At 38.3% G+C, this 27,255-nt stretch overlaps 1 protein-coding gene across 1 annotated transcript; it reads right to left on the minus strand.

The window, feature by feature from the left end:
- Positions 1 to 822: 822 nt before the first annotated feature.
- Positions 823 to 27,253, minus strand: LOC103705502 (ras-related protein RABE1c-like). The gene is made up of 8 exons (XM_008789233.4): positions 27,080 to 27,253; positions 23,095 to 23,167; positions 22,899 to 22,999; positions 1,967 to 2,032; positions 1,758 to 1,855; positions 1,613 to 1,675; positions 1,430 to 1,522; positions 823 to 1,322 (listed from the first exon to the last, which is right to left on the minus strand). The coding sequence occupies exons 1-8, from the start codon at positions 27,150 to 27,152 to the stop codon at positions 1,239 to 1,241; spliced, it is 651 nt and encodes a 216-aa protein (XP_008787455.1). The 5' UTR covers positions 27,153 to 27,253; the 3' UTR covers positions 823 to 1,238.
- Positions 27,254 to 27,255: the final 2 nt, after the last annotated feature.

The following is a 27,255-nucleotide window of genomic DNA, read 5'->3' on the forward strand; positions in this document are numbered from 1 at the left end:
CACAAATATTAACATCTGACTCATGTACATTTCTGTATTTATATTAAAAAAACAAAAAGCAAATGTAGTTTTGGGCATACAAATATCTGATTGTTGTTCATTTCCAAATTTCTTTCCAGGCCTTTTTAATTCCATATAACTCTTACAAATTCTGAAGAGTTGTGAATATCAAAGTGTTCAAATTTCTTTTCAAATGGCATCTTTAATTTGGTGATTTTACCCTTAATACTCAATCTTTTAACTGCATGTGTAACTAGAGTTGGTAGGATCAACTGAAAGTGTCATGTCAGATGCTGTAATTTCTTTATTATTCTTTGTGCAATTAATTAGTTGCAAAAAATAATAAAGATGGAAACATAAAATGGAAAAATTAATTACTTAACTCTATAATATCTGATCCATATCAGCAATTGATGTCGATTTCATATTCCTAGCCACATCATAACAACTACAGATGCAAATTTTAGCATCTAATACCTATATTCATATTCACTAAATAAAAAATGACACTTTATGGATGTATTGATATTCAGTCCACTCCACACTGATCTACTCTCAGATCAATTGAAGATTCAACAAAAACAATGTTCCATGCCTACTTAGTTGAAGTCTTCTAAAGAAATTTACTCCAAAAATTTGCTAGATTCTTTTGTAGTGGTTGCCTGATTTAGGAATTTTCTTTTGCCCCTGATGTAAAGAAACTTCATGGTCAACATAGAATTAATAAAGCTAAGGCAGCCAAAAGATTCGCACTTACACATTTTATCAAAAAAAAGAAAAAAAAAAAACAAACAGAGTTCCATCACTGCATCCAAGATATAGTATCTGACAAGAAAAGACATTAGACATGGGCGTCCAACCATTACAGTTAAACCAGCGGTATTTTATTTCTTCCTGGACATATATTTCACTTAGATAGAACCTTTTGCTCCTCAAAGTCAAAACCATACTTAAAGAGTGCTGCAAAAGAAGAGAGGGAAGAGGGAAAAAAATAGCAGTAATAAAAAGAGCGCAGGGAAGGAACAGGTAGCAACACTAGATGCCAGCACGGTATGATCATTTGTGCAATCAAACTCAGTTAACTGATGTGAGCATACAACTCTCAGACTGGTTAAATGACAGTAGAAAAAGGTGCTGGCTATAATGCCTCCGTTGTACCGGACAGCTTGCCCCAACCACATGAGTAAGCACAGGTGCGCAAGAAACACCAAGCAATCTCACTTTGCTTGATAAATCATTCAGGAACCACAGCAACTTGATTTCTGCTCAGCAGCACTGGGGGCAGCGGTTGCATCTTGTTTACCGATTTTAATGGTTTGGGGCTGCAAAATGCAACAATATTTAAAATGGAAAAACAAATATAAAAATAGAAAGAGACAATGGTTCAAGATCTCAAATCTTCATTTTATATTGTAGAGGGCATGTATACCTCAGCTTTAGAGTCGCTCTCCACTAGTCTTTGCTTAATCTCCCTAGCAATTGAGAAGAAGACTTGCTCCACATTGAAGTTTGTTTTTGCACTCTGGATGTAATGGCATTGTTGAAACAAAAGGAATTAGTGCTACACTTCAAGATCTCTAAAGGAATTTATGTGAGACCTATATAAACTTACAGTCTCAAAAAATTTGATGCCATACTCATCCGCTAGCATCTGGCCCTGTGATGTAGAGACAGCCTACAGGGGAAAACTAAATCACAACCATGAATGCATATATGAAGATGGAAGCAGGTCAATATTTGTCTTAAATTAATCATACCCGCTTACTCTCATCCATGTCAGCCTTGTTGCCGACCAATATTTTGTTAACATTATCAGATGCATGCTGCTCAATTTGACGAATCCAGTTCCTAATGTCTAATGTCTGGATCAGGAGAAACAACCTAGAAAATATATTTTAATTATAAACCAGAAAATGTAGTTTAAAGAGATGAGGCCATGAACAGTGGTAAAACTTGATGTGGATACTGTTGAAAGAAGACTCATCAGTGACATCATAAACCAGCAAAATACCCATTGCTCCCCTGTAATAAGCTGCAGAAGAACCAAAAAATCAAATATAGCATGGGAAGGAGAAGATTAGGAGTTTAAGCAGATGCAATTTCAACATAAAAGCCATGTGAAATTTCAAAACAGATATACTCTATCAAAATAATTACATATTCGAGTTAGTCTATTATTTGATGCAAATTAGATATATAAATACTTTTGGAAAATTCAATATATTGGATAACTAAACAGGATGCTCATGTGTGTGCAAGAATGTTTCCATGTGCATGTGTACGAGATAAGCACACATTTTTGTTCAAAAATGTTTACATGCACGGACAGATTAGATACAACAGTTCAAAAAATTGTGCATGTTGCATTCGCACCAAAATTTTTGTTCTCTCTCTCTCTCTCTCTCTCTCTCCCTCCCTCCCTCCCTCCTTTCCCCCTCCTCTTCTCTCCTCAGACTATTCCCCTCCTCTTTCCGCTCACCACTAAAAACCTATACCTCTTTAACTTGTTCCATCAAATCTCCCATAATGAAAGTGAGGCGAAGATCAGAACAGCAAGTGGTGATAGTTGCAGAAGCAAGCCCAGTGGCTGAAAATGGTTGGAGAAAAGCAGCCAGAATGATGAAATACATGGGTGAAAGTGGTTGGAGATAAGCAAAAAGAATGATGCACAGGTGGAGAAAGTAAACAGCAAGGCTATGGGTTTTGGTTGAAGGCAATATTTTAAAAAGCAGTTGCAGTCTACGGAAAATCAAGGAATCGCACAATGCATATAGTGTATGATGACCATATATTCTGGTGCATATACAATTATTGTTTTAAACTATTTAAAAAATATATATTAATTAAATATAATAAACATAGCAATAGTACTAGTAATTTTTTGGATAAATCATAGCAATAATAATAACAATAACAAGTAATGCTAATATCTAATATCAATAAATTATGAGATGGACTTTGCTCCTCTTAAGAGGTGAAGGTATGTACTACTCTCAAGTTCAAAATTAACAATGGGTAATCCAAATTAAAGATCCACACAACTGATTATGATTTACTAAAATGCTTAGAAACTAAAAGTCACGTCCTTTAGTAGTCTCAAACCTATACATCAAGTGGGTTCAAAAAATTAATGGTTAAATTGATGTGAGAACATGTTTTACCATGATCTAAGTATTAAAATCTATTGAGTTTAAATCTATATATGTTTTAATATATGCGGATCATGATTAATTAAATGAATTCTCAATTTAAATACTTCACCAGTATTTTAGCTCACTAGCACAGTAAAAACTGTCCATTTTGTGTTTGTATGATGCATAGATTAGTTGTTGCCCAAGGTGACAAGCCAAGAGGGGGGGGGGTGAATTGGTTTCTTCTTTACTTTAGTGCTTTTAAAACTTTCTTAGTTAACTGCGATGGATGCTTACTTAGGTTATTCGAGTGAGTTAAACTAATGCAAGAATAGAAAGTAAAGCAAGAGAGAATGAAAGCACAAACACAATCCAAACACAACAATATATAGTGGTTCGGTGCTCTCCTTAGCACCTACGTCCACTCCCCAAGCGTACCCTTGGGAATTCACTATAATCTCGCGGATTACAGTTGGATTGTTTTCCGGGCTCACAATCCAAAAACCTTGTTGGTTTTACGGGATCACCAACGAACCTATACAACTTTGGTTTTCCGGGTTCACCAAAAACCTTGTTGGTTTTGCGGGCTTACCAACGAACCTTTACAACTTTGGTTTTCCGGGTTTACCAAAAACCTTTGTTGGTTTTGCGGGCTCACCAACGAACCTTTACAAAGTTTTCAAACAAATGAAAAGAAAAGATTTAAACTCCTAAATGAGCATATAGAACAATATGAGCAATGAAGAAGAGTTAGAAAGAAATTATCGCTTTGAAGTCGCTTGGCTCTTCTTTGTCAAGGAAGCTTCACTCTTCAATGGGGGAAGGAGCTCTTGATGCCTCTTTGAATCTGCTCAATCCCTTTCTTTGATTTTTGAATGAAGCTCTTGATGAAGAAGATTAGGGCTCTTTGGTTTTCTTGTGTATTCTTTGATTTCCCACTCAAAAGTTATTTATTCTGATGAATAGTGCCCCTTTAAATAGTTTTCAACCTTCCTTGGACAAGCCCCATTGGTCAGATTTGAAAAACTAGCCGTTACATGCCTTGGGAAGGACAAAAAGTACATCTGCAGAACTAGCCGTTACTGTTCAGCCCGTGTTTGGGTCGGCTCACCCTGTCCTTGGGTCGACCCAACTTGGCCTTGGGTCGACTCAAACATTCCTTGGGTCGACCCTCTCAGAGAACACAGAAACATGAATTTCAAACTTCCTTCACTTGGGTCGACCCAACCATTCTTTGGGTCGACTCAAAGTTCACTTGGGTCGACTCAACTTCTTCTTGGGTCGACCCTCTCAGTAATTCCAGAGAGCCATTTTCTGTCTGTCTTTCTGTCTTCCATTTGGGTCGACCCTCTCAGGGTTTGGGTCGACTCAAAGTTCACTTGGGTCGACTCAACTTCTTCTTGGGTCGACCCTCTCAGTAATTTCAGAGAACCATTTTCTGTGTCTTTCTGTCTTGCCTTTGGGTCGACCCTCTCAGGGTTTGGGTCGACTCAAGCTTGGGTCGACTCAACCACTGTGTGGGTCGACCCTCTCAGTAAATCCAGAGAGCATTTTTCCTTTGCATTTTGAGGTTCTTTGGAGGTTGGGTCGACTCATGCCTACCTTGGGTCGACCCAACTCACTGTTCATTTGTGCTGTTTTTGCAGGAGTGTGCCAGATGATTCCTTTAAGTCCCGGGGTCGACCCAATCAACCTATGGGTCGACTCAATTCACACTTTGCTGCATTCTCAAGATTAGATCCATCCAAATGAACAAGACCATATATATATTTTCAATTAAACAAATATACTGAGAGTAATGAACTTATAAATGAAGTATCAATTTAACTTATAGCAAGCTCTAGATAATTGCTTGTTAATCATCAAAATAACACTATCATCCTCAATCTCCCCCTTTTTGATGATTACAAAATAAAGAGTATAAGCCTATTGATACTTGTCTTTAAAATCAGTTTATAATAGGGATTGAATTTCTGAATTTCAGCTTTTCATATATATAAGTGAAATCTCCCCCTATATTATTCAAAATTTGCCAATTTGACTTTTTGAATGGCTCCCCCTTTCATTTATAATTCATTAGCAATGAAACTTCAAAAATTTGAGATAAAATATGAGTTTCAGCTTATGTATCGGGGTGAGAGAGGAGCGTGCCAAATTTTGAATTTATATGTGCCAAATTCTGAATTATGATAGAAATTTTTGATTTGATGGTTTTCATTGTTACAAATTGCTCCCCCTTAGATATATAAGCTTTCTTATATGATTTTCAATTTGTTTGCCCATTTATTTCTCTTTTCTTTTCATAACTTCTTTACTCACTCTTTCTCACAAAATTAATATTTTTTTTTTTAAACACTATCTTTGCTTCTCCCAAAATCAATACTCTTTCTTAACTTGTCAAATGAAATACTCTTTCTTTTCTCGAAGTGAATACTCTATCTTTTCTTCTCCCCCTTTATATACTCTTTTCTTCTCGTTTCCTTTATATACTCTTTCCTTCTCTTCTCCCCCTTTTTGTTATCATCAAAAAACATATATATGGGAAAAGATGCAATAAAGAACAAACTTCAGACTTCATTGATCAAAATAGGAACATTTTCATACAATAATGCCCAAAATAAAGATAAGTACAATGTTCCTCAATCAAGATTTAAAGATATAAGGCAAAAGCAAGATACATATGAGAAAAAGCAAGATACATATGAGAACTAGATTTCTAGCCTAGGCTCTAAACATAGATACTAAGATCAGCCTAGGGGGAATCTAATGGCTGGGATCTAGTCCTCATCCTCCTAGCATACGTGGCGAGGGGAGGTCGAGCCTGGTGAGACTGAGTCTGGCGTGGAGCACGTCGAGCTGGATGACTCTGTGCCGATATCTCTGACTCAGCAGCCTGTGGCACAGATGGTCCATGTGTCTCCCTCTCTCTCCGGAGTGCTCCAATCTGCTGCCTCAGATCACTGATATCAGCAGACATGACATCCAACCGGGCGTCTAATCGGCTCGTGAGCCCGTCAGTAATAGTCCTCGCCTGAGCTGACATGAGCTCTGTCATCCTGCTCCAGAAGTCATCCGTATCTGTCGGAGGAGCAGATGACGATGGTCCAGCCTCTGAGGGTGCAGTAGGATGATCCATAGGCTCCTCATCCTCACCCTCTGGTGCCTCTCCCTCTGGTGCTTCACCCTGAATGCCTGCACCAGTATGTATCCACTGCCCGTTCACTTTCTCATAACCCATGCGTATGAGTGACCGTGCAGTGTACGTGTCTGTGGGTTGCAGATTCTTGAATGCTTCCTCCTCGAGAGGTAACCCGTGCTGACGGAAGATCAATGTAAGTATCATGCCATAAGGCAATGATACCCTGTTGCTGCTTATTACCTTTCTCATTTGCCTCAATATCATGGCCGGAAGATTTAGGGGAATCCCCCTAATCATGCACTCCATAACTGCAAGATCTCGTTCTGAGATGAGATCGAATCTCCCGGTCTTCGGAAATAAAATTCTATTTATCATATTAAGCAACAACCTCATCTCGGCGGAAAGAGAACTAGCTATTACCTTCTGAGAGAAATCGAAGTTCTCATTTTCCATGATCAGCTGAAGAGCTCTCATTTTGTTATCTGATCTTTCCGGAATAGCTCCCGTGCAAGGTAGGTGTAGAAGCTCACTCAAGCTCTCCTCGGATACACGGATCCGAACCCCTCTAACATCTGAAACAAGCCCTCCCATACCAGTCTTGAGGAAGGCGTAGAATTCTTGGACTAACCCGGGGTATATCACCACATCAAGGGAGCAAAGATACTCCCATCCTTGTCTTTGGATCCATTCCCAAATTCGAAATCCTTCTTGGTTGAAAAACTCCGAATGGATCCTTCTTCTGGTAGTAACCGGCCTCCCCGCAAATCTTGCAAGGAGCACTGAGGGGGAAGGAGGAGGAGGGACCTCCGCACGTGCCTCACGCGGTGGAGACACGGGAGAAGGCTCGGTAGGGCGCCTTTCCTCTTGTTGGACTCGGCTCACTCTTCCGGATCTTTTGGCTACGGCTCGTTTGGGACCCATTTCTCCAAGATCTTAAAGAAATCTACTGTTTGGAGGAGTCTAGTGGAGATTGGAGAGTGGGGACAAGGATTTTCGGAAGAAGACAAAGGGCAAACAGTGCCCTAGATGAGCTCTCGGGCCCCCTTTTAACAGTGGGGTCCCGACGTTGGGTCGACTCAAGAATTTTCTTGGGTCGACTCAACGTTGGGTCGACCCTTGTTCTGGGTTGGGTCGACCCAAGTGCAGAACTTGGTTTTCTCTCCCTTTTTGCTTCTAAAAAGTTTTCCTCGCTTTTAATCCTTATAAGCTCCTTATGGGACATTGATACATGAGTGAGAAATTTATAGACAACAAATTTGACTCATGTTTCATGGAATTTTTGAAGTTAGAAGAATGTATCATGAGACTACTAACTTCCTTTCATATTCATTCAATAAAAGGATCACATATACCTAATTCCCTTCTGAGCATACAGAATCTATCTTCACTCAGTGGTTTTGTGAATATATCGGCCAATTGTTTTTCCGTGCATATATGCTCAATGCATACATTTCCATTTTGCACATGATCCCTAATGAAATGGTACCTTATTTCTATGTGTTTGGCCTTAGAGTGCTGAACTGGATTTTTAGTGAGATTGATAGCACTCGTATTGTCACACTTAATAGGAATATTTTCTAGTTTAACACCATAGTCCTCTAGTTGTTGCTTGAGCCATAATACTTGAGCACAACAGCTACCAGCAGCTATGTATTCAGCTTCGGCTGTGGATAGTGCTACTGAATTCTGCTTTTTACTAAACCATGATACTAAATTGTTTCCTAAGAATTGGCATGTGCCACTTGTGCTCTTTCTATCTAATTTGCATCCGGCAAAATCTGCATCTGAGTATGCGAGCAAATCTAGACATGAGTCTCTCGAGTACCATAATCCAATGGTGGTGGTTCCTCTTAAATATCTAAGGATCCTCTTAACTGCACTTAAATGTGACTCCTTAGGATCCGATTGATATCTAGCACATATCCCTACACTAAATACAATGTCGGGTCTACTAGCCGTAAGATAGAGCAAGGATCCAATTAGTCCTCTATAGAGCTTAATATCTACACTTTTCCCTTTTTCATCCTTGTCTAGCTTATTAGTGGGATTCATTGGAGTGCCAATTCCCTTATGATTTTCATTACCAAACTTCTTCAGTATTTCCCTTGTATACTTAGTTTGATGAATGGAAATACCTTCTTTGGTTTGTTTGATTTGTAATCCTAAAAAGAAGCTTAATTCTCCCATCAAACTCATCTCAAATTCTCCATGCATTAAATCAGCAAATTCTTTGCATAGAGTATCGTTAGTGGCACCAAAGATTATGTCATCTACATATATTTGTACCACTAGTAGATTTTTGTCCTTTCTTTTGAGAAATAGAGTTTTATCTACATTTCCTCTACAAAAGTCATTATCAATGAGAAACTTACTTAGTCTATCATACCAAGCCCTAGGTGCTTGCTTTAATCCATATAATGCCTTATGCAATTTAAACACATGATTTGGTAATTCATGATTTTCAAATCCTGGAGGTTGTTCTACATATACTTCCTCTTCAATAATACCATTTAAAAATGCACTCTTCACATCCATTTGATATAATTTAAAGTCCATAAAGCATGCAAATGCTAGAAGTAATCTTATAGCTTCTAATCTAGCTACAGGAGCAAACGTCTCATCATAATCTATTCCTTCTTCCTGATTGTATCCTTTAGCTACAAGTCTAGCCTTATTTCTTATAACTACTCCATTTTCATCTAATTTATTTCTAAATACCCATTTTGTTCCAATTACTGAATTATGCTTTGGTCTTTCAGTTAATGTCCATACATTACTTCTTTTAAATTGATTTAATTCCTCTTGCATGGCATTTATCCAGTTAGTATCTTTTTCAGCTTCTTCATAAGTTTTAGGTTCTAATTGTGAAACAAAAGCAAGATAATCATTTAAATTCCTAAGAGAAGATCAAGTTCTTACCCCTTGAGATGGATCACCAATAATTAAGTCTTTGGGATGTCCATGTGCATACCTCCATTCTTTTGGCACGTCTTGGGGTTGTGGTGGCAGGCAATCTTCTCCCTTATCTTGATTTGGCACGTCATCTATATTCAACTTTTCAAAGTCTATAATTCCTGTATCATCATCAACAATACTTTCTTTCCTAGCAGACTCACTATCAGACTCATCAAATATAATATTGACCGACTCTTCCACTACTAAGGTTCTTTTGTTGAATACTCTGTATGCCTTGCTAGATGTGGAGTATCCTAAGAAGATACCTTCATCTGACTTGGCATCAAATTTACTTAAGTCCTCCTTGCCATTATTTAAGATAAAACATCTACATCCAAATACTTTAAAATATTTTGCAGTTGGTTTCCTATTGTTCCAAAGTTCATAAGGAGTTTTCTTAGTTATAGGTCGTATTAAGACTCGATTTAGAATATGGCAAGAAGTGTTTATAGCTTCAGCCCAAAAGTACTTTGGAAGATTTGACTCGCACAACATTGTGCGTGCCATTTCTGCCAATGTCCTATTTTTTCTTTCAACAACCCCATTTTGTTGAGGCGTTCTAGGTGCTGAAAATTGATGTGATATTCCATTTTTAGTGCAGAATTCCTCGAAGTGTTGATTTTCAAATTCCGTGCCATGATCACTTCGAATTGCTACCAATGTGAGTTTCTTTTCATTTATGATTTTATTGTATAGTTTCAAAAATTCTGAAAATGCTTCATTCTTATGTGCCAAAAATAAAACCCATGTGTACCTTGAAAAATCATCTACAATAACTAGTCCATACTTCTTCCCTCCTAGACTTGTAGTTCTAGTAGGTCCAAATAAATCCATATGTATGAGTTCAAATGGTCTAGTTGTTGAGACTACATTTTTCGATTTGAAGGATGACTTAGTTTGTTTTCCCAATGAACATGGTCCACATATTTTGTCTTTTTCAAAAGTCAATTTTGGCACATCTTTTATTAACTCCTTCTTAACTAGTTTTGATATTAATTCCATACTAGCATGTCCTAGTCTTCGATGCCAAAGCCAACTAGTTTCATTTTTCTTTTCTTCATTAGTAATTAAGCATAAACCATTTTTCTTGCCTAATTCTTGAAGATCTACTAAATAAATATTCCTTTGCCTTTGTCCTACAAGTACAATACTATTATCTTTAGGATTTGTGATTATACATACAGATGCTTCAAATGTAACTTTAAATCCTTTATCACAAAACTGACTTATGCTAAGAAGATTATGTTTCAAACCTTTAACTAATAAGACATTTTCTATAAAAACAGATGGAGCAATGAAAATTTTACCCTTTCCAATGATATACCCTTTACCATTGTCTCCATAGGTTACTACTCCACCATTCTTTGGTTCCAAGGTGACAAATTGATCTTCGTCACCAGTCATGTGTCTTGAACACCCGCTATCTAGATACCAACGTTTTTCAACTTTGTCAGCTGCAAGACACACCTGCAATCAAAATCAAGAAGAAACTTTAGGTACCCAAACTAAGTTGGGTCCTTTAGGGTTAGTACTCCATGTTCCTTTTGGAACCCAAACTTTTTTGAATTTTATCTTTTGATTATTACTTGATTTGTTTTGACTAGACTTTCTAAAGTTACATTCATATGCTCTATGTCCTAACTTATTGCAATAATAACAAGTAATATTTTCATTTTTAGCTTTTACAAAAATATTCTTTAATAATTTTTGTTTCCTATTTGTTTTATATCCTAAACCGGCCTTATCATATACAGCTTTTTGGCTATCAAGAATCAAATTTAATTTGGTAGAACTAAGAGTAAATTTATCTACCAAAGTTTTATATTTTTCAGCATCTTCTTTTAACTTAATATTTTCAGCAATTAAGTTCTCGGTTTCATTTTCAAGTTTCCTACTTAATGTTTCGTAGTTATGAGACAGTTTTATCTTATCTTTAATGAGAGATTGATTTTCTTCTTTTAGAGCTTTGTTTTTATTAATTACCTTTTTATGTTCTTCCATGAGTTCTAAAAATGCATCATGTAATTCATCAACAGTAAAATCGCAGTCAAGTTCAGAATCTACCTCATCGTCATTGGCCATATGACATATTTGGGCCGTGTCTTGATGATCTTCGTCCTCCGAACTTGATTCCTCACTCTCACTCCAATCGGCCATAAAATTCTTCTTTTTCAATTTTCTTGCCATCCACTTCAAATCTGGGCAATCTATCTTATAATGCCCGGGTTTGTTACACTCATAGCAAATGGGAGTTTCTTTCTCCTTTTCTTTGTCCTTACCCTTTTCTTTGCTTGAGTTACCTTTAATGAAGGGCTTCTTTTTATGGAATCTATTCTTACCTCTCATGAATTTTCTGAATTTTCTCCCAAGCACTGCCATCCCTTCTTCATCAATATCTTCATCATCATTTGAATCTTCCGATTCAGTTTGTTGTCTAGGGGTGGTAGTCTTTAGGGCAATAGGCTTTCTCCTCTTGACCTCATCTTCTGAATTTTGCCTCATTGTCAACTCATAGGTCATGAGTGATCCTAGAAGCTCCTCTAACTGCAGTGTGTTGAGGTCCTTTGCTTCTTGAATAGCGGTTACCTTGGCCTCCCAATTCCTTGGTAGAGACCTGAGAATTTTACGCACCAAATCAGAGTTAGAATAAGACTTTCCTAAACTCTTAAGCCCATTTATAATATCAGTAAAACGAGTAAACATATCAGTTATGGACTCAGTAGATTCCATTTTAAACAGTTCATACTTGTGTACTAATATGTTTATCTTAGACTCCTTAACTTGATTGGTCCCTTCATGTGTGACCTCAAGTCTATCCCAAATTTCTTTGGCGGTGGTGCAAGTGGATATTCTATTAAATTCATTTACATCTAAAGAGCAGTAAAGTATATTTACAGCTTTTGCATTTAACTGTGCTAATCTTCTATCATTTTCATTCCAATCCATTTCTGGTTTGGGTATGATAGTGCCCTCTATGTTAAGTGTGGGTGTGTGAGGTCCTCTAGTGATGATTTGCCATAGTTCATAATCTGAAGCTTGAATGAATATCCTCATTCTGGCTTTCCAATATGTGTAGTTTGTGCCATTAAATAGAGGAGGTCTATTTGTGGATTGTCCCTCACTCATTGCACATTCCACTTGGGTTGTCATGATCTTTAACTCTTGATTGTTAGATCAATGAGTACTATTAGAGCACCTTGCTCTGATACCACTTGTTGCCCAAGGTGACAAGCCAAGAGGGGGGGTGAATTGGTTTCTTCTTTACTTTAGTGCTTTTAAAACTTTCTTAGTTAACTGCAATGGATGCTTACTTAGGTTATTCGAGTGAGTTAAACTAATGCAAGAATAGAAAGTAAAGCAAGAGAGAATGAAAGCACAAACACAATCCAAACACAACAATATATAGTGGTTCGGTGCTCTCCTTAGCACCTACGTCCACTCCCCAAGCGTACCCTTGGGAATTCACTATAATCTCGCGGATTACAGTTGGATTGTTTTCCGGGCTCACAATCCAAAAACCTTGTTGGTTTTACGGGATCACCAACGAACCTATACAACTTTGGTTTTCCGGGTTCACCAAAAACCTTGTTGGTTTTGCGGGCTTACCAACGAACCTTTACAACTTTGGTTTTCCGGGTTTACCAAAAACCTTTGTTGGTTTTGCGGGCTCACCAACGAACCTTTACAAAGTTTTCAAACAAATGAAAAGAAAAGATTTAAACTCCTAAATGAGCATATAGAACAATATGAGCAATGAAGAAGAGTTAGAAAGAAATTATCGCTTTGAAGTCGCTTGGCTCTTCTTTGTCAAGGAAGCTTCACTCTTCAATGGGGGAAGGAGCTCTTGATGCCTCTTTGAATCTGCTCAATCCCTTTCTTTGATTTTTGAATGAAGCTCTTGATGAAGAAGATTAGGGCTCTTTGGTTTTCTTGTGTATTCTTTGATTTCCCACTCAAAAGTTATTTATTCTGATGAATAGTGCCCCTTTAAATAGTTTTCAACCTTCCTTGGACAAGCCCCATTGGTCAGATTTGAAAAACTAGCCGTTACATGCCTTGGGAAGGACAAAAAGTACATCTGCAGAACTAGCCGTTACTGTTCAGCCCGTGTTTGGGTCGGCTCACCCTGTCCTTGGGTCGACCCAACTTGGCCTTGGGTCGACTCAAACATTCCTTGGGTCGACCCTCTCAGAGAACACAGAAACATGAATTTCAAACTTCCTTCACTTGGGTCGACCCAACCATTCTTTGGGTCGACTCAAAGTTCACTTGGGTCGACTCAACTTCTTCTTGGGTCGACCCTCTCAGTAATTCCAGAGAGCCATTTTCTGTCTGTCTTTCTGTCTTCCATTTGGGTCGACCCTCTCAGGGTTTGGGTCGACTCAAAGTTCACTTGGGTCGACTCAACTTCTTCTTGGGTCGACCCTCTCAGTAATTTCAGAGAACCATTTTCTGTGTCTTTCTGTCTTGCCTTTGGGTCGACCCTCTCAGGGTTTGGGTCGACTCAAGCTTGGGTCGACTCAACCACTGTGTGGGTCGACCCTCTCAGTAAATCCAGAGAGCATTTTTCCTTTGCATTTTGAGGTTCTTTGGAGGTTGGGTCGACTCATGCGTACCTTGGGTCGACCCAACTCACTGTTCATTTGTGCTGTTTTTGCAGGAGTGTGCCAGATGATTCCTTTAAGTCCCGGGGTCGACCCAATCAACCTATGGGTCGACTCAATTCACACTTTGCTGCATTCTCAAGATTAGATCCATCCAAATGAACAAGACCATATATATATTTTCAATTAAACAAATATACAGAGAGTAATGAACTTATAAATGAAGTATCAATTTAACTTATAGCAAGCTCTAAATAATTGCTTGTTAATCATCAAAATAACACTATCATCCTCATTAGTGACCATCATAATATGCGATATTTGGTTTCTATGTATTTTTAGTGATATAGATCATAATCAATGGTGTGGATCTTCGATTTGAATGCCTCATTATTGATTTTAGGCTTGAGAAAAGTAGATACTCTCCTATCGAGAGGGGCATAGTAGCATTATTAACAATGGTATTCATATATAATACAACCAACTATTAACATTTTAACATTATTAACATAAATTATAAAATAATCAACTATTAACATTATTAACAACGGTATCAAGCCCATCTAAAACCTAAATTAAATCTGAACATCAGCTTGTACTTACTTCATCCACCCTGGCCCACATAGAGGGGACTGCATGTGGCTCCAAAACACCTAGCAGATCGCATATGTAAGCCACACAATGATAAGCAAGCTGCATATATGGCTACAAAATGCTTAGTGTACCCTTCCATATACAGTATGACTGCATACTGTAGTTGTACATAGGCAAGTGGTGGGGACGAGGGATCACATCAGCATAGGCGGGTGCATGTGTGGTGCCATATTTTAAAACACTGGCTGGAGGGTGTCTGGAGGAGGTTGAAGGAGGAAAAGAATAGAAAGGTGGTAAGTTAAGCAACAATGGTTATGGCAACAGCAAGCAAATCTACCAGAAAAGTAGCAGAAGTTGTTCAAAAGAAGGTTGGAAATATTTTTTAATGCAAACTGTTTGTCGTGCCTGAACCCAAAACTCGAGCTGGGCACGTGACATGGTTGCATATTCTGCAGGCATAGCCTAGAGAATAAGCGAGGCCTTCAAAACAGTATGATATCTCAATAAGGTAGAATAATACATAAATCATGTTCATTACTTTAAAACAAAATAAATTATTTTCACTAATAACAAATAATAGAAATGTCCAACTACAAGTTCCAAATACTCGAGCGGTATCAGAAATGCTCTAATTGTTCCACCTCTCATCGTTATTCCAAACATAGCTAAGATCTAAGCATCCTGAGGCTTTAAAAAGAGAAATAAAAACATGTGATAAGTTAACAGCTCAATAAGAATTTCTCCCACATAGAGATATATATTAAATAATGGATAAAGAAATTGTCTGACAAGTATTAAATCAAGATAGAGATATCATCATTATGAAATACATATTCAAAACACCTAGTACTTAAATTTCTCTATTTTTCATTACAGAGGACTAAATAATAAAAATCAAGCAAGTAAATTAATAACACCATACATTAATAAACAGCTCATTCACATTTATAATTCTATGTCGGAGATCCAATTCTGCAAATATCAATCAACAAATGTAATTTAATTTAAATTCCGCTTCAGGCTAATCACGACCATGTTTCCAGCCAGTAATGGGGCAACAATAGTGCCACATTTCCAGTCTATGATGGGGCAGCGATAATATATTTTTTCTGACTTCTAACAAATCAATAATAATAGCATATATCTAGCCGGTGATGGGGCAATAATAATGCCACATTTCTAGACTGTGATGGGGCAATGATACTAGCATATTAGCCCATAGCCCTCAACCATCCATACACATCAGGAGTGCATATCAAGTTTTTAAGGTAGTTTTGGCTTTGGACTATCCGCAATCATATTTCCAGCCTGTGATGCAGCAAAAATAGTGCCACATTTCTAGCCTATGATGGGGCAATAATAGAAGTGGTTAGTTCATCACCACCAACAACCATCAAATTATGAAATTCTCATTTATATTAATTTCATATATCCATCATGCTTACAATAAAGCACACAAAAATATTATCAAGTTCATCTACCCTCTATAATAAATATAACTATTTTAAAATGTACACTCATGCAAGGAAGAATGTGAAAGGGAGATTACTACCTCTGAGAGGGACTCAAATCAAGGTGTGCCAATCAGCCCCAAAATATACCTAGCATATCCAATCAAGTTGATATTAATCTTCATCATAATTATATAGACTAATTTCCTCATAAAATAGGAGAACTAACTCATAAATAATCAGTCACTTCACAAACATAATCAAGTCAATTAAATTATCTACAAATTTTTAAATTACAATTTTTTATATTTCTATCTTTGAAATTGATTATAGTCCTATGTTTTTGTTAACCTAACCCTATTCAAAGCTAAGTATTGAAATTAATTATGAAAACTAGAGTTTTACCTCGAAGATGTGATTAGCGTAAAACCCTACATGCTAGGCTTCTTGCTTGGAAGGTTGCACCCCTACACAAAATTAAGCCACCCAAGGTTAGGGAAAGAATTGATGATGAAGATGATTATAAAGTAGGGGTGTTGTTAGGGATTAAGGGTTGAAGATTACTCTAACAAAAGAGGGTCTTAGAGAGAGAAAGTAGGGAGTTCGGAGAAGAGTAAGAAGCGATTGATGAGGATCCCCCAAAAGGGAAAGAGACAAGACCAGTAATTAAGTCATTTACGAGGAAAAAAAGCAATCAGTAATTAGATGAGGCACCGACATCACTGATACGACACACAATACGATGAAGATTAGGGTTGATGAGGTGTTGCAAGGCTCAACGAGATGGCAATGGGAAGCTTGGCAAAAAGAAAAGCTAACTGGATTCGGCGGCCACAAACAGTAAGGAGTGAAGATGATGGAGATGAATCTGAGGTTGCACATGGCGATGAGGACTTGAGGGTTGTCTCGATGTCGCATCTAACCTGCCTTGTATGCCCGAATAAAGAAAGCAGACAAGGATGAGCAGAGATCGGGAAAAGTGGCCAAAGGGCGGTGGTTGCTTGATGTCAGTTAGCTCGGTGATCCAGCAAGATCTGAGAGAGGCATAGAAGAGAGATGGCAGTGAGGCTGAGCGGTGACAAAGAAGTCAAGAGGTGGTGGTGGGCTATGAGATGGTATTAAGAAAACAAGGGAATAGGGTGAAGCTGGTACAACGATGAACCTATCATAGATATGGTGACTCAGAATGCCGAGAAACCGGAGGGAGGAGATCGGTTATAGTGGCGCTCATTGACCGAGAGATCCGGTAGTATAGTGACTCAAAACAAGGGAGGAAAAAAATGGAAAAATAAGTTAGGAAAAAGGTGTTTCAACGATCAATAGGTGGAGAATGGCGATGAGGCTGGTAGCAGGGAGATTATCAGGGCTAGAAATTGCAGCGGTGGTCGTGCATCGAGGGAGGAAGGAGAGAAATAGCTGAGCAGCAGTAGTGGATGCGCCCACCCATTTTCATCGATAGAAACCTTATCTATGATGTGTATTGGTTGGTTCAAGCATGCCACCCTTATCTGGCCATTCCATGGTCATTCTGCGGTCTCGACGACGATTTTGTAGCTGTTGTTCCTTCTCGTTCGCGAGGGGCGCTCTATTTCGTGCAGCGCCATTGAGACCGGCCGACCATCAAGTTAGGTTGGTTCAACCAGGCCGATACCAGTTCTGACGTTCTCCCCTCAAAAAAAAAATCATCATTGTAATTTACAAACTTAGACCTTCAAAAGCTAACGGAATATACTTATTTCTCTTCTCGATCTCGAGTTCCAAGTCCATGGTAACCAATCCTCTATGAAGTTGCTAAGTGAACCAACAAATCCACCATCATTTTCACTATCACTGATGCTCAGGTATCATAACATACAAACGGGGTCTGCTAAGATTATACCTCCAATTGGAGTAGAGACATGGTTTGGCCTCCTAATGGTACAAGTACATTACACCACTTCTTTCAATAAAACAAGCAGATACAAGAAACAAGTAGCACTAGGATCAAATAAATATGACTAGCTTCAAAATGATTCAGCCCATCACACTTCAGCTGCGCAACCCTAATAACCTACCAAAATTCTCTAGGTTCACTAAATGATTGCTAACAAAAATATTAGTCATATGTCAAGAAGATAAGGACAAGATTTTTTTTTTGAAAATTCAAAATGAACCAATAGTCCAAGGTGAAATGTAATGGGAATCACATTTAGTGTAAGGATCAAGTGATAGTGAGCATGCTCACACTCACAGTTGGCGGAACCGTCTCGGTTCGAGGCGTCCCGAGCCATATCGATAGCAGACAGGGACGGTTCCAACAATGAAACTGAGACCAGCGACGGAGGGAGAGAAGGAAAAAGAGAAAAAGAGAGAAAGAGGGGAGGGAGAGAAAGGAAAAGAGAGGCCAGCCGGAGTCGGCTAGCGGAGACTGAGGAGCCGCCGCACGGAGGAGGCGGAGGCCGGAGAGCCGCCGCGCAGAGGCAGAGGCCGAGGAGCCGCGGAGGAGGGGCTCCGCCCGCGCAGCGACTCTCCGTCCCGCTGCTAGCTCTCTGCCAGCCTCCCTCAACCTCCTCTCTCTCTTTTTCTCTCCTGTTCTCTCTCTCCCTCGCCTCTTCAACTATGTCGATACAGGGCCGGCATGGCACATGCGAGCCGCACTGACCCGTACCGCTGGGCAACTGGTCCGGGGGCTGATACCAGCACAGCATATGTTGCTCACACTTGTCCAAATGATCGAAATGATCGACTCAACTTTTAAAATCATAAAATGAACAGATAGTAAAATTTTAATAGTATTTGTTAAGGATCGAAATGAATGAAATTCAAGATGAAGTGGAATGACTCTAAAATCATATAATTGGTTGCAATTATATCTTACCAAACCATAATATGAGGACATTTTGGTCATGTCAAAAGAAAGATCATAGGTGCAATCAACAAGATCTTAACAACTGATGGGTATAAGATATCCACATGATATTAATGGTTAAATCAAGCAATCCTAAGAATATCCCATCATACCCTAAATTCTATCCTACTGACACTACATAGTTTAAACCCTAAAAATCTAAAACTTATGCTCCGAAACTATTTTTGTCAAAACCTAAACCCAAAACTCGTGTTGGGCACATGACATGTCCGCATAATCCATAGGCATAGCACAGAGAATATGCAAGGCATCCCAAACAATATAATATATCAATAAGGTTGAGTAATACATAAATGTGAGAACTGGTACTCGGCCTGATTGGACTAGCCTAGCTGATCCCAACCCAACTTGATGGTTGGTCGGTCTTGATGGGCGCCGCTCAAAACAGGGGAGCATGTGCCTCCCAGCTAACGAGAAGGGGCAATGGTTGCAAGACTAGTGCCGAGACCTAGGAACGATTATGGAACGGCAAGATAAGGATGGCATGTGTGAACCACCCAGCATCCATTGTCGATTAAGTTTCCATCAACAAGGATGGGCATATACAACCACTGCTCCTGCTCAACTATTTCTCTCCTTCCTTGATTTGTGACCACCACTACCATCCCCAATCATCTTCCTACTGCTAGTCTCGTTGCCGTCTTTCGCCTATCGACCGCTAAAGCATTGTTTTCTTTCCTTATTTTTCTATTTTTTTCGTCCCCTGTTTTGAGTCACTATACTTTCGGATTTCTCGATCCTGAGCATCACCCTACTGGCCTCCTTCCTCTGGTTTCTCACCATCCTCGGTCACCATAGGTTTATCGTCATACCAAATCCTCCCTATTCTCCTATTTTCTCAACACTCCACTACCTCATAGCACACTGCCACCTCTCAACTTCATCACCTATCGGCCTCACCGTCATCTCTCTTCCCATCTCCCTCTCTTAGATCTTGCCGGATCACCCAACTAACTAGCATCAAGAAACCCCTCTGGCAACTTTTCCCATCTCTGCTCATCCTTGTTTGCTTTCTTTGGCTGACATACAAGCTAGGTTAGATGGGATGCTGAGATATCTCTCGGGCCCTCATTTTTCTTATCACCACGTGCGACCTCCGATGCACTGCCACCATCTTCACTTCTTGCTAGCCGTGGCCGCCCAATCCGATCAACTTTCCTTTTTGCCAGGCTTCGTCACTGCCACCTAGTCTAGCCTTGTAGCACCTTGCCAACCCTCATCTTGGACACGCTGTGTGTTGCATCAGTGATGTTAGCACTCACCTGGTTGCTTGATGATTGCTTTCTTTCCTCCCTCTCAAATAACTTAGTTACCGGTCTTCTCTCCCCTCTTGGAAGATCCTCATCAGTTGCCTCATTACTATTATTCAAACTCCCTAAATTCTCTCTCTAAGATCCTCTTTTGCTAGAGTAATCTTCAACCCTTAATCCCTAAACAGCACCCCTACTTTATAATCATCATCGTTATGAATTTTTTCTCTAACCTTGGGTGGCCTAATTTTGTATAGGAATGTAACCTTCCGAGCAAGAAGACTAACATGTAGTGTTTTACGCTAATCACTTATTCGAGGTAAAACCCTAGTCTTCTTATTTAATTTCAATAGTCAGCTTAGAGTAGGGTCATGCTAAGGAAAATATAGGATTATGATTAATTTTGAAGATAGAAATACTAAAAACTAGAATTTGAAAATTTGTAGGTAATTCAAATAACTTGATTATGCTTATGAAGCGATGGATTATTAATGAGTTAGTTCCCCTATGTTATGAAAAAATTAGTTTCTTTAATTATGATGAAAATTAATATTAAGTTGATTGGATATCCTAGGTGTATTTCGGGGCTGATCGGCACACCTGATTTGAGTTTTACTACCTATCAAAGGTAAGAATTTTCCTTTTACATGCTTCCTTATATGAATGTACATTTTGAAATATTTATGTTTATTATAGAGAGCAAATGAACTTGATAATATTTTTTATGCTTTATTGTAAGCATGATGGAAGCATGAAATTAAATAAATGAGACTTGCATAATTTGAAGGTTGGTGGTGGTGATGAACTAGCCATGTTTATGGTTGCCTCATCATAGGTTGGAAATTTGGCATTATCATTGCTCTGTCATCAATTGAAAATGTGGCACTATCATTGCCCCATCATAGGATGGAAACATGACTCTGGATAGTCGAAAGCCGAAACTTTAAGTACCTGATACACACTCTTGATATGTATGGAGGGTGTGAGCTACGGGCTAATCTCATTAATATTGTTTCCCCATTCCAGGATGGAAAAATGGCATTATCATTGCCCCATCATAGGCAAGAAATGTGGCATTATCGCTGCCTATCAGAGTGGAAATGTGGCATTGTCGTTGCCCCGTCTAGGTTGAAAATGTAGCACTATCCCTACCTCGTCATGAGCTAGAAACGTGGTCGTGATTAGCCCATAGCTAAATTGAAACTAAATTACATTTGTTAATTTATATCTGCTGAATTGGTTCACCGATGTAGGATTATAAATGTGAATTAACAATTTAATTAATGTATGGAGTTATTAATTTACTTGATTATTATTATTCTATAATGAAAAATAGAAGAATTTGAGTACCACGTGTTTTGAATGTGTATTTCATAATGATGATATCACTATTTTGATTTAATACTTGTTAGATAATTTTTTTATCCATTATTTCATATATGTTTGTATGTGTGAGGAAATTTGCAACAACCCAGGACCTCATACAAAAAGGCTAGCCGGACGGTGTTATTTGGCAAGTACCTAAGATTTACTCAGTACATAGCCGATGTGTGACAAGATACATGTCTGCACGAGTCCTCACATACTCTTTCTATTTACACATTGGTGTCCTCGCCAGGCTAAGGGTCCAAATCCATTCACAAAAAACAAATCCAATCACAAACACCATAGTCAACCTGTGGTTAGCCCAAATGGGCTTGTGCTGCAATATTCCCTAGTCCACATGGGCCATGAACTAGGGTTGCTCAGATATCATTTGTAACAACTCGAAATTCCGGCCAAAAAGGCTAGCCATAAAGTATTGTTTGGGTTCCTTGGCCCTTTATAGGACCCAAGATCTACCCAGTGCATAGCCATGTGGGACTAAACACATGCTCATATGAGTCCTCACACTACTTCTGATACTTGGATCATTGATTTGTGACCTCGGTGTGGATTTCTGTTAACATTTCTAATGGATGCAGCAACACTGATGAAGAAGGTTTGAATTTGGAGAGTTATTGGAATAGCTATGCATACCATGTTGGCTATTTTTAACCAATCCATGGACCATTGATGTAGCAAGCTTTATGTGGTATCTTAAGATTCTTAACATTTCATAATGGGTGCAACAACACCCATGCAGAAAGAAGTATGGTTTCATGCGAGGTTGTCATATGCATCTGCCCAGGGATTTAAATGATCCAACAGCCTAGGCATTTGACACTTTGTAGGCCTTCAAACAGCATGGCCACATGCGTCTAGGTTGAATCCTACTGTGTGCCTGGTCATCTAGTGGTAGTTCGCCTTGGAAAGATGCTTTGTTTGTTCATTTATTGAGTGTTAAATTTTTTACCTTTAAGTAAAAAAAGAAATATCTACTAGAAAACACATTCCTTAAATAATTGATGCTTTAACATGATATATTTCTAAGAGGCTTTAAATATTTTAAATCATGCACTAGAAAATTATTTAAGATAAAGTGGCCAAATCATTTACTTTAATATTGAATAACATAAATATTTAACCTTACTGTTTATCAATATCATAGCATTTGATGATCTTTTTACAAATATATGATCCTATATATGATTCTATATACAAAGACATGCAGTTTTAAAAGATATACATCCACACATGCTGCCAGCAATTTGGTTACACGCAATGCAGTGCAGGCAAATTTATGTAAGGACTAAGGACAAACAGATATACATCAACACATGCTACTAGCACATTCCTACATTAAGATATTTGTCGTATTGGACATATAAGAAAATGAAAATAATTGGAAGACAGTGCTGAAATATAAGGGATAAATGTAACCAGACAAAAGAACCTATTCTTGTCTTCTCTTTTGGTGGAATGCTACATATTTTATATAATATACCTGTTGTAATTGTACGGAAACGTTCTTGACCAGCTGTATCCCATATCTGCAACTTAATACGTTTCCCATCAAGCTCAACTGTCCTGATCTTAAAGTCGATCCTAAGTAATATAGAACTCAATATAAGAATTACAGCATCAAATATAACCAGGCATAGCTGTGATGAAAAATAAAATAGGATTGCACAATTACACACCCTATTGTGGTAATAAAACTAGTGGTGAAAGAGTCATCAGTGAAGCGCAAAAGCAAACAACTCTTTCCAACCCCTGCAGAGAAGTTTCAGTAATTCATATAATCACAGGAACAAGACAACAACAAAGAATGTATGAGTCTTGCATACAGCATCTAACCCTATGTTGTTAGTTAAACATTTAGAGAGGTAAACAATACAAGGGACTAGATATTAAAAAATAAAGCCATATATGAGATATCATACATGACAAACCAATTTGTTAGAATCTCAAACTGTTACAGAAGTTTAGCCAAGAAATTTAGTTGATGAGCCAGAGAAATCAAATAAGTTTTAGATATAAAAGTTAGAAAAAAGTTCAAAGAATACAAGCATGCAGGTTAGGATCATATGCAAATGAAAACAAGCAAATAAGTTGTCTATAGATTGCTCCACTCAGACAAACAAAGAAGATAACAAGTCTATATTTTCTTTCCTGTTTTCTTTTAATGTAAGTGTTTATTTGATTATTAAATAAATTAATGGTCAAATAGTAAACACCCTCAAAAAAAGAAGCAAACCTAGTCTTAATAAAATAAATTCTGCTTTCTATGACAAAAAATAAAGGGAGATGCCTTTAAATTGATGCATTATCATTCCACACAATTCAATAAAAAAATATCCTGGGGACATGCTTCAAAAAGCTCTAAAACTAAATCGTACTGTTAGTACTGTACCAGCTTGGGATGCTGAAACCATCCATACTTGTCAGTATCGATAGTTCTTCATTCTTTTTCATATTGGTGGCACTGGTATGTGTCACCAGTACTAGTACTATACCAATACCATACCGTTTCGATGGAAAAACAGTACAGGGTTCGGTACCAGTTTTAAAGTCCTGTTAGGGGCTATAAACAATATGTCATATCCTAACAACTCAATCTGAATAACAAACATAATCAGGTCTCGATCCCCAGAAGTAGGACTGTGTGAACTTATTGGATTTGGATCCTACGAAGGATCTGATATTGCTGAATTGAAGTGGACTATTTTTGGATTAAAAAATAACTGATATTCACATAAGTTGTTGAGTTACTCAGCACTAGATAAAATAACACAAATATGATATGTTACAAATGATTCAAATTCCTAAAACTTGCTAAGCACATTAAACATTTTTTGTGGCAGGCCAATCATACTAATAATAACCAACAGCATAGCCAAACCTAGATATGAACCTTATAAGTAATTTAATTTTGATTTGGGTTTGGATCCTACACTATTAGATATTTAAATCTGGATTTGGATCTTAATTTCCTTCATCTATCTTGGACCATGACCTTACATGAATCCAACTCAAACCCAGCTGATTGACATATATCCAACCTGATACCAACCTAACTGAGCTCCAGGGTGTCCACAAAACCTTAACTTTGAAACCCATAATATTCTAAATACAATAATTGATATGTCCATCAACCATAATCTGCTAATTTAAGAATTATTAATTAAGATTGAGAACATTATCATCTAGACATTTAAAGAAACATTTAAAAAGATATATGAATGAGATATTTTGCCTCCAGCACGTTGAACATTGGACCTCATTGGGAGATATTTTTCGACGGGGCATCCCAACGAGATCCTGGAGAGGGTAGAAGTGCACCAAAGATACGAGGCAGGGCCAGTATTGTGTTCCTAACACAAAAAAATGGGACATTATACCATTCTTTCTTTTTCCCTTCTAGGTTGCCCTATCTCTTCCTCTTCGGTTGTACTTTCCCTTTTCTTCCATTCAACTTGCCCAACTCTCACAAATTGGTAGTGGTTTTTCAGCATTAATCAGTTGACTGCTTTTTATATGACCTTTGCTTTTAGCAGCTGATGTTTGACAACAATGATTGCCTCACCCGCCATTTTATTTATCAATTTTTTCTCTTTTTCGTTAAGAAAATACATCTTGTATGCTAGTAAAGAAAAAGAAAGACTCTTTCCAGAAAGACAAAGTCCGAAAGATTTTCAATGATGCTGTCAGCAGTGGTCTACAATTGCTGAAATGCAAGAGGCCTCACCAAGTGGACAAAATCGGTGTTCCCAATAACCAACTGCACTCAACTTGCATGCTTTACTCGCTCATCTAAAAAAAGTAGACACCTTGTTGCAGCCAGCCGACAAGAAAAAAGTGACGACCACGGGCCCTTTGGCTATGAATTCAATGATTTAAGGGCCCGAGGAGGAAATTTCGGAAAGAAACCCTACGGGTTGGTCTGGTTGTCTCCCCGATGGTGGCTGGGCAGGCTTCGGTTCAATCTTGCTGATTCCACCTAGACATGGCTCAATAGAAGGGGTAAAGTCAAGTGTTCTAAAAAGAAAACTCTTAGTGAACTTTGGAGCTTGTTAGAATGAAATCTGCGATTTGACTTGATCCACTAAGCCCAGAGGATTTTATGGCTCACCAAGGTTTTCCTTCATAACTAGACGGAGATTTCGTTTCACTTTATGTGGGGCATACTTTCTCTTTGATTGGTATTTGGGCACATCTCATTCTATGTGGCAATGGATTATGATAACTCAATCTGAATAACAATCAAAGACAACTTACTTCTCATGGAAAGAAGCAACGCTATACACTTAACAAGTTACTTTTCAAACCTCTCAACAGTTACATCCCATTCATGTTCTGTTTAGCTCCCAATTCCAGGGAAGTCATATTACTTGCGTGCTTCCCTACCCAAATCAAAGACAGCTTATCTATCTTCTACCACATAAGCCTCCAAACCTGGTCTTGAATGGTCCCTGTACTAAAAATAATGAGGAGACAAAGTCCATTTAAAACAGCTCTGCTACCACTTAATTCTCCATCACTAGTGCTACAAAGTCTGTTCTCATAAACTTAATAGGGAGTCATATATTCCACCAAAAGGAAAACGGAAGATAAATAATTTTACTATTATAGTATCTACAACTGTGCCATCTGTTGAAACCACTTTTTCCACTGAGGACAGATGTCCTTACCAGATTGCAAAACACAAAGCCATTTTGGAAACGTGAATAGTCAAAATTGAGAAGCATGGATAAAGCAAAATTATGAATTTTATTCCCTTTATCTTCTCCCCGAATCTATAAATCCAAATCAAACAAGAGGCATCCCTAATCAACAAGAGGCAGCTCTACTCCTGCAGTATTGCATTCAAGAATTAAACCTCCTGGAAAAGATCTTAGCCTGACTTTTCTCCAGTCCTCCAAAGACCTGACTTTTCAGCAGTAAGCTTCTCCAACCACATTTTTCAAAAGAAAGCAGGGCATCCAAACAAACCCTTAATAGTCACATATTTCACGAGGTCAAATTTTATATCAAGTCACTGATGAAGTCGTGCTAAACCTTGGACAAAGATCACTCCTCAACCTCTAGTCAACCACATCCCTCAGCCTTCTGTTATTCCAAACGCCCCCCTCCAACATCTGCTACACTAAAATAATCCTCTGCTCTATCCTTCACTTTACCACTCAAACTCAAAGACTCTAACCCTCATCAACCATCCGATCAACCCAACCTTCATCCCCTAATCTTTAAGAATCCATTCAAAATATTTCAACAATCTTTAATGAATTGCGAAAAGAATCCCCGAATTCAACCCTTTTCCTCGTCGAGTTGAATCCAGAGCCATCAATAGTTCGTTATTCCTTTAACTTAAGACATTGTGGTTCCCAGTTCTTTGAGGAAAATAAATCAAATCAAACAAATTAAGGAGGCAACTAAGATTACGACTCAAAAAACATACGTTAAAAAAATATTCAAGAGACGGATTCAATTCAAAGCCGACCAAGCCCTCGTCCAAACCTCAAGAAATTTCGCAACAAGAACGATCAAAGATGAAAATATAATCAGGAAACAAGGAAACAATGATCGGATTGCAAAGAAATCGAAACAACTAAAACCTAATTCCCATCCGATCCAAGAAGAAAGAAGACAGACAAGATCGGAAAAAAAAAACAAAAAAAAACTTGCCGCTATCGCCGATCAAGAGGAGTTTAATAAGGTAGTCATAGTCCGCGCGCGCCCTTGCCGGCGGTGCCGCCATCTCTTCTCCTCCGCCTCCTCACCCGCCCGGCACCAGCCCTTCCTCGCGTCCGCCCGTTCTCCGTTCTCCGTTCTCCGCCCGGCTCCCGGCTATTTGAGTGGAA

The sequence above is a fragment of the Phoenix dactylifera genome, chromosome 17 (assembly GCF_009389715.1).
Source record: "Phoenix dactylifera cultivar Barhee BC4 chromosome 17, palm_55x_up_171113_PBpolish2nd_filt_p, whole genome shotgun sequence".
Taxonomy (NCBI): domain Eukaryota; kingdom Viridiplantae; phylum Streptophyta; class Magnoliopsida; order Arecales; family Arecaceae; genus Phoenix; species Phoenix dactylifera.